Source organism: Durio zibethinus, chromosome 24 (assembly GCF_047325235.1).
Source record: "Durio zibethinus cultivar Kanyao isolate XHJ-2024 chromosome 24, ASM4732523v1, whole genome shotgun sequence".
In the NCBI taxonomy this organism is placed as follows: Eukaryota; Viridiplantae; Streptophyta; class Magnoliopsida; order Malvales; family Malvaceae; genus Durio; species Durio zibethinus.
The window spans coordinates 1,646,835-1,662,523 of NC_143185.1; the positions used below are offsets into that span (position 1 = coordinate 1,646,835).

Here is a 15,689-nt window from a genome sequence, read left to right on the forward strand (position 1 = left end):
CTTGAGTCATCCTCTCCTCGTTAACCCCAACTATAAGCCAACAAATTAGAGGTATTGTATCTATAAAAAAAAAAATAAGTAATTTTTCTTATTTATATAATTACTTTTAAGAGGTAATATTTAATGAATTTAAAATTTAAATTTTAATATATATGTTACATTTACTTGATTAATATGATCAATTTTTGAGTCATTTAAATAAAATATTTTTAAATATCACATCATTTTTACTCAAAAAAATTATATGTCTCTCGATAAAAAATGATTAAATTAATATCTTCATTGATATTTCATCGATATATCATATTAGAATTGTATACTTAATTTTTAATTTGTTTAAAATTATTAAATATAATTTTATTTTTATTTAAAATCATTAAATACGACTTGTAATTATTTATATGAATCTTTTTTAAATTTCACGCATATTTTTTATCAATTATTAATTATCTTAATCGAGTTACTGTTTCTTATATTATATATAAGGTAAAGGCAAGTTTAAAGTATATATAAGACAATCCATATACTTCACATTTAAGCATCCCCTTTCTATTGAAGTATTTTTCACACAGCTCACCTCCTTCTTACTTTTCCTTCTTATTTTTCACAGAGTTAAACGTTAGAGGGCGTTCAGAAAAAATAACTCTAGTGCCCCCTGACCATGTTGTCTAGGTACAGATTCAAGCCATACAACCTTCAACAGCCTCACACTATTTTCCTCCAGCTATGACATTCAAAAATACCATCGATAATATATAATTTTTTTTATATTCAAACTATTAAATATTTTATGAAAAAAAAAAAGAAAATCTGAAAATTTTAATAAATATTTCAGGTTCTGATATTAAGTCTGAGTAATAGATTATGACATAACCATGTTAGATATGATCCTCTGCATATAAGAGGGGTTGAGCATGGAAACTGCCAAGTGTCTACAAGGGGTAAGGAAAAAGAGTTTCCTCAGGGTCAGGCAATTCAGAAAATGGGAAGACAGCATAGATTTTGCTCTTTGCATGAGGTGCATCAATGCATGCCATGTACTTTTGTTGGAGGTGTGAATGGGATCAATCGAGAATCAGGAAAAAGGAAAAGATGTGGCTAAAGAAGTTTGTCCAAAGATGTTTTAAAGTTGACATTTAACATGAAATTTGACAGAAACAAATAGTCAATAATCATCGGAGAAAAAAAGACTCGAATCCTCCAATGTAAATATACAATAACCATTTCTAGTAGCAGGTGAGATTTATTGGTCATACTTTAGTGAAACTGCGCCCCCCCCCCCCCCCCCCCCAAAAAAAAAAAAAAAAGGAATTTTGGGGCATAAAATCATAAGTTCAAGTATTACTCCTGTGCTGACTTGCCTTCTAAGTTTCATAATCATAGTAATCCATATCAATTCAATAAGATAACAGCACTATAAAACATCAGGTAGAAGCATGCAAAGAATTCTAATAACCAGAGAACTGAAGATGTTTTCTCCATTGAACATTTTGTTTCAACTCCAGTACTTGACAGCCAGTTTCTTTCTATGAAATGTTGCATTTTAAATGTTTTGTTTCCAAGGAAGAGGAAGGGTTTAATCACAAAATGTAGATAATGTTAACAAATCATGACTTCATATAATTCAGATCCTGTTTTGGATCATAACAAATGGGTTTCTCACTTTCCACTAGTCACCTTAAGAAGTTGAATAAAAAAGGAACAGCAAATCAATGTCCCAAGTCTCATCCACTACTTTTGCATCTTCAGCTCTTCACCCTTTTATGATCTGTCTCATCGTTCTTGCCTGTCCTTTAAGTGGCACCAGTCTTTCTTCACCACAGCCCTGCAGTCTGCATCACATCTCAGCTCATAACGCTCAGAATTTCTTCGTGTCTGATTCCCCATGTTGCAAATTTAGTCACTGAACACATCCTCTGCTTCCTTGGCAATATTTTTGCTGAAGTCAGCATCTGCATTTCTATTGAAACCAACACTACTGCTGCCTCTAGCAATCCTATCCTGCTTCTGATCTGCTGTATTAGACTTCTCAAGTTCACCATGATCTTCATAAGAGTCGTCTCTCTCATAATATTGCACCCTATTTTTCTCATTTCCCTTTGTGGAATAAAATCCAACCTCTTCATCACTGCTGCTGCTCCTAAAATTTTTACTAGAATTTGATGCTCTGAAATTATGATCTTCCTCAGCATCAGATTCTTGCATTACATCGTCGAGGCCACTCAGCGTACTTTCCAACTCAGAATCTTCTTCTGCTATCTCGTGTCTATAACTACCTACAGCATTTCTCCTGAAACCTGCAGTGTTGTTCCACCTTCCAATCTTACCTTGCTTTCTCTTTTCTAGTCTAGGTCTCTTGAATTCAAAATTTTCTTCAGAATCATCATCATATCACTCTCAGCCTCGCTCAGATCACCAGCATTACTGGGATCCAATCCAGCACCACCCGCAAAATTATCTTCATATTCTTCCTCACCATCAGCATTCCTCTTGTTTATGCGTGTATCTTTCCAACCCCTCGACCCTCTAACCTCATCATCAGAGTAATTGTTTCTAAGGTTATCTGATCTCCCAGGCTTCCTCCAAATTCTTGTCTATTCCAGTATCTAATTCTCCCGATCTCTTCTTTTTCCTCTTCTTCCCCTTCAGCCCATTCTTGATCAGCTGCATCCTCAATCTCAGCTATGAATCTGTCCAACTCCTCCAGGTCGCTTTCAGCAGGAGCTTCTGCATGTGCCAAAATTGTCTTAGGTTCTGCTACAGGCAACTGGTCAGCACGAAAGACATACGGGCTGCCTTCCTTCTCATCAATTGCACTAAAGAATGTTGAAGCAACTCTCTGAATACTGGCCATTGCAACTGGATCCTCAGGGTTAATACCTTTACGCCGAAGTTCCTGTTCTATCTTCTTTATGTTTAGCTTCTGAGCTTCAAGAGCTTGTTCAAATCTTGCCTTGAATAATGCCTGCATTTATGAAGAGAAGGAAAAATATAATTTTAGATGCTTTCTCACATATGGAGAGCCTAAGCCAGATATAATGTTGATGCAAAACAAAGGCAATATTGTGTGGTAAGGAACACAATAAACTTAATTACCTTCCTTTTGGTAGAGTATTGATGGGAATCAGATTTTTCGGTTGGTGATAATTCTTCCAAGGAACATGATAATAGTTTTTACATTATGTATGTTAATAACAAATTCCACCACTCAGTCTCGCAAGCATGGTAGCCATTTCCTTGATCTTTTCTTTAGGGAAGTTGTCACAACAAACTTGCACGGTCTCATGAAATTTCCAGTGCAGATGCATATTTTGGACAACTCCTCCAAACACTCCACAGACCCCAACGGGGACATAATTTTTGTTTCTGAATCCTATCTTTTTATATGCTTGATGCTGCTCAGGGGTCAATAGCTCAGGATCATCTACAGAAGGTGGGGGCTCTGGTAGCTCATACTTCTTGAGCTTTTGTAATAGTAGTGCCACTTTCTTCTTAGCCTGCATTAGTTATATAAATGCATATGCCGATTGTATTATTCTCAGAAAGTGAAAAATAGAAACAACCCAAGCAAACTACCAGAACTCGGGAACCATCCTAACTAGCATCTAACAACAATAAAACCACTATACAGGAGAAAAATATAAGGGACAACACCCAAACTCTCAGTCTGAATGATTGTTTGAACTCAAAAAAGAGTTTAACATTAACAATTCCTTTAAAATAAATTAATTAACATACACTACAGGCACGCATCAAATTAAAGAATCAAGAAACAAAAGGCAAGAAATGGTTCAGTGTCATTATTAATGGCACAATAACATACTCTTTTGAGGTTGTAAATAAGCCTCTCCTCATCAGTCATAAGCTTCTTCTTAATTTTCTTTGCTCTCCGGATTTCCCTAGCCGTTTTACCAGACTCTTTCTGCATACACCTTGCTTCGCATACTCCTCCCTCTTGATGTTGACATCATTCGACACCATCTATTGAAGGGATTAGTAAGGGAAGGAAATGATGCAAAATTATCTTCAAAACAACCATCTAATTTTATCACATTGCTTGAGACTAGTGTCGGAGTAGCATCCTTAAAAGCCACAACTTTCCTGCATTTTCATTAAAAAAATGCAAATAAATAGAAGAATAAAGCATAGCCACCCCCACCCCCCAAAGCTTCTTGTGAAAACCCTGGCAAAATTCATGGGAAAACAGGATAAATCTCACTTTTTTCCCTAAAAAAACTTTAAACAACAGAAATTTTTTAAAGTCCATCAAGAATCAAACTAAGGCATACAAATAAAACTCCAAAATAATAAGAAAAAAAAATCAAATGCTCTGTTCCAAAGTAAAGGAAACTGAAACCGAATAACAAAACTGTAATAGATAAAACGTTTCATTGATGGGCACTACTAAAACAACAAGAAAAACAATACCCAGATTTTGATTTTGTCTTATTTCATCTTATTTTGTGGGAAAAAGAGATAATGCACCTGTGGGGATTTGGTTGGAGCAGAGAAGACAGAGTCCTTAAGCAATGTTTGTGAAGATTCCTTGCCGAAAACATTTAATCTGTTAATAAAGGTCTCTCCTTTTACTTCCCTTTGAAATTGGTATTTCACTCCATCGTTTTTTTGCTTCGCTTTTGCCGAAATGGAATGGCTTTCATGAAGGGTTTTCAGGGTTTTAGGGGGCTTGGGATTTTATTTTTTATTTTTTATTTTTTTTTCCTCTGTTTCTGCTTAATGAGAACGACAACAATTAATTTACTAATACAAGTCAACAGCTGGATATAATCTTGTTGTTGCCCTTAAACGACCTCGTTTTAGTTTACTGACTATTGATACATTTCCAATCATGAAGGCCTATTTATATGATCGATAAAATTAAAAACAGCAGTGAAATTGAAATTAATTACTGATGAAATTGAGTATTACGATGGTAATTTAAGACAAATTAAAATTTGTGTGTAATTTTATGTTCTTAATCTAAAAGGAAAATTTGGAAAAAAAAAGAAAAAAACAAAGAACATTGTGAATGGAACTTAACATCCACACAGAATAGGAGTTCAAATCGTACATGTATCACAGATAGTAATAATGTCATAGTTACAAGATTTAGTTGCAATGCAATACCAAATATTTGTGTTTGTTACATGTACCCAATGTTATTGCAAAAGACATTATGTTGGTTCCATGGAAGCAACAGATACATTTTTTGATAACATGGCCTCGAAGTTTTTCTCAACCAGCAGCCCTTATTCAGCAACCGGCCAGTTTAACGTACAACAAAAGCTTTCGTGTCATAACTGATCCTAGGAGCAGTCTGGCAGCAGTGGGATGAACAACTTCAACAGCCTGAAACAAACTCGAAAAAAAAACCGAGAAAGAACAAACTCTCTATGGCCCTGAAACAGCTTCAGTTACACAATTGATGAGCTCAAAACTTGGGACTTTTGTCCTTGGGGAACTCCTGCATCATATTAATTCTTCATAACCGGTCCAACCACGAACGAATGCTTTCCTGAGAGCCAAATTGTAGATCCTGCAGCAAATGGATGAGAATTTAAGATTTTATGATAATCATATGATGACATTTTGAGAGAGCCAAACAAATTGATGGGGGAGAGCGAGAGCTGAAGCTTACAGCTAATGGTACATCAGGTGGTGTATCGAACTCCAAGTTCTCGAGCTCAGAAATTCCATAAGACATATCATTATTTCCTGTCATCTCAATTGTGCCGTGAGAACAGGCAGTATGTGAGTATGAGACTTGATTCTTGAATGAATTCTCTGGAAAGGAAGATGAATCCAAAAGCTCATTGCATAGCAAAGTATCATCCAAGCAATTCAAGTCAGAATTTTCAGCAGCCTGAGATTCCCCGGCCAACCATGCTGGATGGTCAAAATTATCATCACATTGAACAGCATGCATAGGTAGAGGGGATCCTCCGACAGCATGCCGAGGTGGATTAGGAGTAATTGTTTTAGGGGTCCTTGGACTGGTGCGAATCATTAAGTTATCTGGTTCTTCAATCATTGGTCTTTCATCAGTCTTATCAGTTTGTTTCTGCTGTTGATAGGAAATTTTAGAAACCACATATTCCCCATCATGCTCTTCTTCTTCAGCCCCTAGATGGTACTGATGCATCACCCAATTTGACTTTTCAGGTTTGCACCCTCTCTTCGAACTTTTATAGAGAACCATGATCTTCTTCCAGCCCTTGTGAACTCCATTTTCTGTGACAGGTTTGGTCTTTCCTGTCTTATGCCAGCGAACATGCTCCTCATTTGTGTTATGTTGATGCTGGATTTTGCGGCGCTTTCGCTGACCAGTAGCATAAGCTTTAATTGTTCGATGAAAGAAATGGATACTATTTCCATCCTTCTTTGCACCTGCACAAAACGCGATGAAGAGATCAGAATCAAATTTGTGCACTATCATAAGGTCACATCACATCCACTACCTATCAGCTGGTTGAAACCAAATCAAGCTGGAATATCAATTCTCTATTACTGTAAACTCTGAATTACCCAAGATTAACCATGAACAGCATCTCATCAGAAACTTAATGTAATTGAGGAGTGTCTCCTATTGTCTTTGAAGAACAGGGAAACCGTAATATCAGCAATTTTATTTTCAACAAAATGACCTTACTCTTCCTATAATCATCTCATTTGGTAGATTGAATTCATCCTACAGATGACGGCAATGTAAAACAAAAATATTGACTCCAGGAGCACATTTACCTGGGAGATTTTCAGGATGAGTGTAGCAAATTCCCTGATCCTCCTCAAGCGTCGGGATAAACTCATCAATAAAGGGGTGTGCTTTTGAGTCTCCAACACCACACTTAGCTGCTAAATGCTCTAAAAGCTCTGCATCAGACGGATCAAACTTCACTCCAGCTGGAAGGCCAGGCCACTGAGGAAAAACCTACAAAAAGACAGCTCCAATGATATTACCGAGGGTAGTGACATACGTGAGAGAAAACCACAAGCAACCTTATACAGACATGCCAAAAATCCATGTTAAATTTCAAAGAGAAGTATCAATGCTGCTAAGGTAAAATCGATGAAACACTGAAGTTCCATCTTACATCACTATTATCAATACGATGATGGCAGTTAGGACATTCACGATTTGCTCCACAGTCAGTGATATGAATGGAAGAAGACCAGCTGGAGGTATTTTTTACTTTCTTTGCAAATGTTCTACTATCAACGAGCCAGCTCCTGCAACAATGGTTTATGGATTAAAATGACACAACCTTCCACAGACTTCAAGTAAAAAAGATGCCATTAAATTTAACGCCATTGGAGTTCCATTTAAGTCATTAAATGTCCTCTGTCTAGGTAAACGTAGCTTGAAAATAGGTTTTTTTTTTTTACTGAACTTGAAAGATTTTCCACTAACAACTATTTGAGCAGTGATAGAGCTCCCAGAAAGGATGATCATCCAAAATCATATAACCCTCCTCAAAAAGGATGAAGAAACTGTAGCACTCGATGACTCTCCAAGTCTCCACATGGTCAAACTCGGGAAAAGAAGAGAAAAACCAGAAAATAATGGTGTATGAGGAAGGCACAAAATGAAAAGCAACCTCATTTATGGCAAGTTTTTATGTAACCTACAAACCCCATTATCCAAAATACCCCTCTTTCTCATAAATTCAACATTAAACCCCCAAAAATGTCACCTTTTATCTAAAAGAGCATACCATCCTTCAGTTCCCCCAAATAGGTAACTCTTCAAAGTTGAAAACTTTATTTGAAAAAAGAAAAGATATCTTTTCTTTGTAAATGAGATTTTCAAGTTAAATTCCATAAATTTATCCCAAAAAAAATTACAATCCAAAATCAATTAACTCAAAAAAAAAACAAAACCCAGAAACCAAAATCATCCCCATGTCAAAAGAATTGAAGAAAAGAGATTGCTTTAATCTCATAATCAGAACTGATTGGTCATAATCTCTTAATTCATTACCTCGCCATGAACATGAACAAAAGAAAGGCGGAAGAGGAAGAAGAACACAAAATAGAAGAGAGTGTCAGCGAAGCTTTTAAGCTGTCTCTTCTCTTCCTTTGCCTTTTCTACACCAGGCTAAGTTAAGTGAACCCAAGAGAGAGAGAGAGAGAGACTGAGCGGGAAGACGTTGCTTTGGAACCGCCGAACCGGTATAAGAGGTTTGGCAACGAAACCTCTGCTTCGGACAAACCCAAATCTATAATACGAAGTTTTCATCGTAAGTTTTCATCGTAGGTCCCACAGTTGACTAGAACTGAACCCAAACCATTTGTTTCGGACACGAAGCTGAGTTCCTTGCCCGAAGAATGTTTGCTCTTGGCAACTTCGAAAACCGAGCCCATGGCATTTTTGGTAATTAACTTGAATTGCCTACTTGCATCCCAAGGTAGATAATGGGAACGTTGATGGTGGGTTGGACACTTCAAATTAATAAACGTGAAGTTTCCATTAACAAAAAAAGAAAAAAAAACTGTTTTGTTGAATTTCCACTGTTGCTTACGCGGTTAGTGATAATGGAAGAATCTTAAGCTGTTAATATTATTCGTACCGCTTTGATAAATAATATTACGACAACATTCTTATGTCATCAATTGTTGAGTGAGAATTTTGTATTATATCTTCAAATTTAATTTAATTAAAGCATTTATAATTTGTTTGTACCACATTTATTTCAATGTTAATGTGATTTTTGATTTCGTAGTTTTGATGCTTTCTTACTCGATTATCAACTTGAATATTGGAATATGCTTGAAAATCTTAACTCCAATGTTTCTTTAATATTTTTTAATAGATTCGACTAGTCATTTTTTAATATCATATTAACGTCTTATCTTACTAGTTCAAAAATTTCTCAACAATTATAAATCCTTTAAATCATAAAAAATAATATCATTATTATTTTTATAATATCTCAATCTTATATCGAAATATTTTAAAATTTTATTATAATATATAAATTGAGAGTTAAATTTAAATATGTGAGATATTTTTTATGTAATAAAAATCATACATTTTTTCAATTAAAATGAATAATTCTTCATAAATTAAATGCATATCTCTATAATTTTAATATTTAAAAAATAATATTTAACATTCAACATGATATTCTCCGCTGAATTAGTGGAATAAATGGATATATAAAATAAAAATATAATCTCGTTTCCGTATATTCTTTTAAATAAATTTGATTAGTGCAAAAAAAAATGTAAAGATGAAGAATATGTTAGCAGGTAGAGTCAATGATATAAGAATCTGACGCTCTTCTTTCAACAAGTCGTTGTAGTATAGTGGTAAGTATTCCCGCCTGTCACGCGGGTGACCCGGGTTCGATCCCCGGCAACGGCGTTTCTTTTTCTCAGTGAAATTCACTGACTTTGGGCCTCTTCCATGTCCTTCAAGCCTCTTGATTTTGGGCCAGGAGTGGCACAAAAGAAGCTGAAAACGAGGCTCATCCCAGCCTAAAATGTTGGAAGGAACGAAGATAGTCAATGTTTGAGAGACTTGGGCTTGGCCTCATGATTTTGAGCCTGCTGTAACCCACAAAATGCCAGAGATGACTCAAATGCCGTACCGATAGAAATAAAAAAAAACAAAAGGACAACATGATAATGATATAATAATTTCAAACACGCCGGAAATGGAAAACTATAAGATTAAAAATATATATTTTATATTTTCTTATAAATATAAATTATAAGACGTAATTTTCATATAACACATGGCACAAATTTTTAACATTTTACTTGATTCGGATACACTTACCAAGTCATATCAATTACACAATCAAGATTACGAACATAGCTGTTGAAGTTATTAATTTGGATTCAGCATATGTAGAAGCCACACTGAATAAATTTTCAACAATTCCGAACTAACAAACTTATGCAAATTATAAAGAAGAAAACAGGAGCAAAGGCTTTCGGATGCACCTTATTTACATTCATATTTCCATCACAGCAACCCCTACCCCCAAAAGTTATGGATCCATCTTGGTCAGGGCATACTGAAATTAATGTAAAGCACTAAGGCAGTATGCAAAGTTAACAGATACATCAGATTACAGACAGCTTTCTGTCATATAATAGAACTAAACTAATCTTCTGATTAGATTTGATAATTTTTTTTCTTACCAAGTTTGTATTCTTTCTAATATCTGAGAGACTAATTACCTTATTGAATTCACCTAAAAATTAATTTGTGATGCCCTTGAGAACGAAATTGCGCCTTCAAGGGATCAGTAACACTGGTTAAAGCAGAAGAAGAAACCACTTGGCTTGTCTTGCTCGGTGGCTTTTGTGGTTTCCCCCATGTCATCTCTTGCAGCCATCAATGAACTTGTACCAGGAGACTCTGGTGGCAATACAGCATTCTCAGAAGTTATTCTCTGAGGAGGCATCACAGGCTGCGGTGGTGAAATGGTTGAGAGATAGTGTAATAGCATCTGTATGATTTGGCTGAAATTTGGCCGAGCATTCGGATCCTCTTGCCAACATGAAGTCACAATTGATGCCAAATCTTCTTGAAGGTCCTCAACACTAGGCCTAACATTCTGAAACAACATTGCTACAACTTAGACCTTGATTCCTATATCAGAATCCCGTACTTGCATTTGAAGAAACACAATTGTATATGAGTTTATTCTTGGTAAAATTAATTTTTTTACAGGTTTCAAGATGCATGCTAATATGACATTTCAGAGAGACTGGAGTTTGACGGTAGGGGGGAGCAAAGCTGCATGCTATTACCTTAAAAGCAGCTGCATATGCTGCTTGTAAATTTGACATGCCTTCAAAAGGCAACTTGTTATGGATGAGTTCCCACAACACAATAGCAAAGCTGTAGGCATCCACCTTATGATTGTAATGCTTTTTCTCTCCGTGCCTTAATGTGACTGTACTGTAAAGCTGTTAGCATATGTAAAGGAGTAAGCATCTCGAACATTAAGAACCTAAAATTTATAGGAAAAAATAATCAATTTTAAGTTCAGAATAATTCAGTACATTACCTCAGGAGCCATCCATCGGTATGTCCCAGTTTCAGCAGTCATCATTTCTGTTAATGACTCTTCCCTGGCTAAACCAAAATCTGCTAGTTTAACTGTTTTATGGTCTTCAGTCAAGATCAAGTTCTCTGCAAAAGGAAAGAACTTATCAGGATCATGCAAACCTATAAGAGGTGATAGAGCAATATTGCATTAAGTTCACTTAAGGAATGTTATTGCTTTCATTTACTTCCAGCTAAATTTGTTGTTCAATCCCTCTGCACCCACTTCGGAGTCTCTCTCATCTAAAATTGATACCACAGAGGAAGATTTGAAAAGAACAAAAGAAAATAATAATGCTCACAACGAAGCATAGTCATTTGCAGTATTTGTATTTGTCAAAGTCAATTTAACAAAATGTAATACTACTTGGGTAAGAAATCATTATAAAATGGATTCTGCTCGGTTAGTCTTAGTTACATGAAGAATTGATACACGGTTTGAAACTATAGATCCAGCAAGTAGCAGCACAAAAGCCAATTAAAAATTAGGAGCATATTTATGTCAGTATCGGTTTAACCCAGATATTTGCCATCCAACCACGCACGAAATCATTAAGTAAATGTTGGAAAAATCAAGAGAAACAGCCCAATAAAAGCATTGTTGAAAAGAAATAGGATCTTAATAAGCAATTATAACTGGATTATGTAAACCCCAAATGTCATACCCCGAAGGTTAGGCCAACTTCTAATATGTCAATATCAGATGCCAAATAACCAGCACACCATTAGTTACGAATCTTCATCTCACCTTCACAGTTACTGGCTTACCAATAGATTTTGGTCCGTCCCTTGGTATTCAAGTCAAAAAATTCTCAAAGAAAAACTCTTTTTTCTCTTTTTTTTTTTTTTTTTTTGATGGAAGGTAGGTAACTAATGCCATCAAATTGTCCATCATTAGGCAGAAAGTTTGAATAATTATCAGTTGCCCCGGGAGCACACCTTCACTTGCAGTTTAACAAATATGGAACACTGAAGTAAGTATAATTCATCAGTGATAAACTCATTATGTTGGATAACAAGCTCCCTACCCTTCAAACAAACAGAAAGCAAAGAGATAACATATCTTGAAGCATGCTGTCGGTTAGTAGATTCCTTTTGCCTTTTAGTGAGTTAGATTTGTGTAATACAAAGGGAACAAAAGCCATAAAGGCATAAACTCCAAATCTTGCAGTTATTCCAAGACAAAATGCAATTACATATAGAAGTTGCCAACCTTTCCAATGAATGCTACTCATTCAGACTTAAAAGCACACCAAGAAAGGTTATAGTCATACCAGGTTTCAGGTCGCGATGAATGATCCCATGAGAGTGTAAGCATTCCATTGCACGAGCAATATCAAGTGCAAACCCAAATGCTACACGCATGTCCAAGCACTTTGGCCGCATATTCAGAAGGTATTTACGCAATGTCCCGCCTAGTAGGAGCTCAGTTACTATCACCATGACCGGCTCCTTGCAAGCTCCAATAAACTGGAAACAAATAAAAGCTCTTCTAAGATATGAGCCTATTTCCACTCACTATAACCTAAAACTTATGATTAGCAGATGTTCATTGACAATATCAACAATAGCCAGAAAGAACATAAACTCAGCAACAAGAAATTAATAGCATATATAATAATTCAACAACCTTCACTAGATTTTTGTGTTGAACTCTCGATAACATAGCAACTTCCCTCGCAAACCTTCCTTCTCTCCTTGCAATCTCTTCAGAGGTTTCCCCATTTCGAACAATCTTAATAGCAACATTCTGATTCTTGTATCTAAATGCATCCAATGGATTAAAAAACATGAGATAACTGTTACATAATAACAGACACCAATAATCAAATTCATACAGCCTATAAAATATCATACATCTAATTAAATTATCAACAAAATTTACACCAAAATAATTTTAAAGGGATAGGATTCTTTTAAAAACCTAAGCCTTTTGTTCTTCTCAATTGATCAGAATCAAACTGAAATGCCAACAAACTAGAAAGGCTGAATTTAGTAAAAAAAAATACTACTAAATGGAATTAATTAGAATCCAAAGAAAACTGACTTACTTTCCCTCATATACTTTAGCATGAGCACCTTCTCCAATCTTAGGACCAACAAAAAGCTGCTGAGGATCAATCAACCACTTAGCATCTAAATTGAAATCTTGAGTTGAAAAGAACCCATTTCCAGATCCCATCTTTTGAAACCACCCCTTTTAGAACAAGAATTAAACAACTACCATCTATTGACTAAACAAAAAGTACCCCTTTTGGAAATCCCACATTTGAAGTAAACAGAAAAAGCTTTTAAAAAACCCAACTTTTCATAGCTGAAAAACAAAAAGTTACAAAGGACATGCCTTTGCGTACATTGAAGTACCCAAAGTCAGGAATTTTACTTATTTTCCCAGTTTTAAAACAATAAACCCACCCAAAAATCACGGATTGCAGATCCAAAAACCATCAAGAACTGCCCTTTAATGGAAGGCAAAGAACAAAGCCCCACATGTTTTTTGCAGACACCCCCCACCAACAAAATTTTAATAAAAATAAAAAATTTATTAGATAAACACGGAGAGATAACAGAAAACGGAAAAGACCCTTCAGCAAAGAAACAAGCACTGACACAATAAAATTAAACAAAAAAAAAAAGATAATTTTTTATGGGAAAGTGAGCTGAATAAGCAAAGAAAAGAAAGAGTTGAATTATACAAAGGGGAAGGGAAGGAAAAGAAAAAGGATTAATGGGAGGAATTAGGAAGAGAGTGGATAGTGAAATAGTTGATAGGAAGTGGTTACTGGTTGAAGAGTTGCTTTTGTTTTTCCACGCGGTATATTGTAATGGAAGGGAAGTGAAAGCTGGGCTTTTTTAATTGCTTTCTTGTATGTTTCCTTGGTGAGTCTCTGTCAGAAACAACAATGATTTTTATTGTTTCTTCTGTTTTCCTTGTCTTGTCTTTTTTTTTTTTTTTTCCTTTTAAGAAACATTAACAAATTGTGCTTTTATGATAAACTCAACATGACAAAAGAAAAAACTAGAGTGTATTTGATAAAGATTATCATTCACTCTGCATATGGACCATGCGATTTTTAATGCAATGAGAAGAATGTTAAATCAGTTTTGATGAAGAACTAATTTGATTGTGTATTTAATAATAAGTGATGTTGGATTCTAATTTTCAATTGCTATTGATTTTAATTTTAAATGTACGATTTTAATGTCACAAGAAAATATATTTTATATATAAAAATATATATATATATGTTATGTTGTCTTTCACTTTCTGATTTAATCATTAAGAAATTTTAAAAAAGACGTGGACGTAAATTTTAATTTCGTACATTTCTTTCTTTTTTTTAAGGATATTAACCTTCTTAAAAATTAAAAAAAAATGTAACGTATTTAATTTTATTTTTTATTATCAAAAATATTTTTGAAAATAAGATTATAATGTATCATATTGATACGATGGAATACGGTTAAGGGAAAAAATTAACTCCATGCAAATTGGAAGAGCATTTTTATTCACAATTTCTTTTCACATTAAAGTGAAATTGTTTTCATTTGATAATGAACTTTGGAATAAAATTAATTAAAAATGAACTATCATATGTCTTTTTCGGTATGAATATCATATTTTCCAGCAAAAGAATGACCTATCATATTTAAAATATATTTAAATAAAAAAAATCAAAATTTATGGGTAATAATGTTATTGAGTGGCCAAATTTTTTTTTTCTTGAAACTTTTCCTTAAAAAATTAAAAAATGTACTGTAAAAATAAAAAATTTCCACTAAAATAAAACTTAATATTTTTTATATGTTATTCGATGATTAATTAAATTTAATTAATGAAATAAGACCGTTGACTCCTTTTTATAATCTCTCAAGTCTCACCGACATCTAGATTGTTGGCTTTTGAGTCAATCAAGCAATAATCAGTTGCCACTTGTTGATTAGTGCCACTTTTTTCCTCGACTTGCCTGATTTACCCCTGCTTTGATGACGTGTCGCACTTCCATTTGTTGGAGTGATTATTGGGTTCAACTCCTCTCAACTTTTTTTTGGTGGCCGACCTCAAGATTGAATTCTAATGCTTATATTATCAAATAGAAATGTAGATAAAATCTTTTTTTAATTTCCTTTTTTATATACTTTTGAAATAAATCGAATTCCAATTTTTTTTTGTTAATTCAAATGTTAGAAGTAAGGATAAGATTAAACAACAATTAAGAAAAATTTTGGGTAGGATTAATTTTTATTGAGTTGGAAAAGTCCTTAAGTTTAATTTATTTAATGAGCAAGCCTTTTTAATTTGTATATATTTAAGATTCTATTTCTAAGAAAGATAAATTACAAAAAATATTTATTAGGTAAAATCAAAATAAATATATCCTTTACAAAACATTTGGTTCGAGCAAAAATTAAATTACTAATTGGAATCATACTAATTTGTAAATTATTTTCATAAGTACTTTAATTAACACAACTAAATTTTATTTTAAGTTTTTTTTTGGTTAATAATATTGTATTAGAAGAATTAAAAAAAAAGTTATAGGTGTGAAAATTTAAAATTTTTTATATTAAATGTCATATTTTAAGAGTGATAATTCAATTAAATTAAATTTAAATTTTAAGTTAA

General features: G+C 34.0%; 2 protein-coding genes, 1 non-coding gene and 1 pseudogene across 5 annotated transcripts; 1 reads left to right on the forward strand and 3 right to left on the reverse strand.

Moving 5' to 3' along the window:
- Positions 1-1,762: 1,762 nt before the first annotated feature.
- Positions 1,763-4,068, reverse strand: LOC111316616 (uncharacterized; annotated as a pseudogene). The gene is made up of 2 exons (XR_016333176.1): positions 3,824-4,068; positions 1,763-2,965 (listed from the first exon to the last, which is right to left on the reverse strand). The product of XR_016333176.1 is annotated as an uncharacterized LOC111316616 (transcript).
- Positions 4,069-5,056: 988 nt separating this feature from the next.
- Positions 5,057-8,423, reverse strand: LOC111316617 (SUPPRESSOR OF GAMMA RESPONSE 1-like). 2 transcript variants are annotated; one of them, XM_022918639.2, is made up of 5 exons: positions 7,979-8,423; positions 7,092-7,227; positions 6,742-6,928; positions 5,639-6,387; positions 5,057-5,536 (listed from the first exon to the last, which is right to left on the reverse strand). In XM_022918639.2, the coding sequence occupies exons 1-5, from the start codon at positions 7,990-7,992 to the stop codon at positions 5,483-5,485; spliced, it is 1,140 nt and encodes a 379-aa protein (XP_022774374.2). In that variant the 5' UTR covers positions 7,993-8,423; the 3' UTR covers positions 5,057-5,482. The 2 variants fall into 2 exon arrangements, with proteins under 2 accessions (XP_022774374.2, XP_089609707.1); XM_089753581.1 differs by lacking the exon at positions 7,979-8,423 and adding an exon at positions 7,389-7,559 and having other exon boundaries at positions 5,339-5,536.
- An 869-nt stretch (positions 8,424-9,292) lies between these two features.
- Positions 9,293-9,364, forward strand: TRNAD-GUC (transfer RNA aspartic acid (anticodon GUC)). The gene has a single exon. It is a non-coding gene; the product is annotated as a tRNA-Asp (tRNA).
- Positions 9,365-9,925: 561 nt separating this feature from the next.
- On the reverse strand, positions 9,926-13,889 carry LOC111316618 (serine/threonine-protein kinase STY13-like). The gene is made up of 6 exons (XM_022918642.2): positions 13,114-13,889; positions 12,693-12,825; positions 12,337-12,532; positions 11,025-11,149; positions 10,765-10,923; positions 9,926-10,568 (listed from the first exon to the last, which is right to left on the reverse strand). The coding sequence occupies exons 1-6, from the start codon at positions 13,242-13,244 to the stop codon at positions 10,254-10,256; spliced, it is 1,059 nt and encodes a 352-aa protein (XP_022774377.2). The 5' UTR covers positions 13,245-13,889; the 3' UTR covers positions 9,926-10,253.
- Between the last annotated feature and the right edge of the window lie 1,800 nt (positions 13,890-15,689).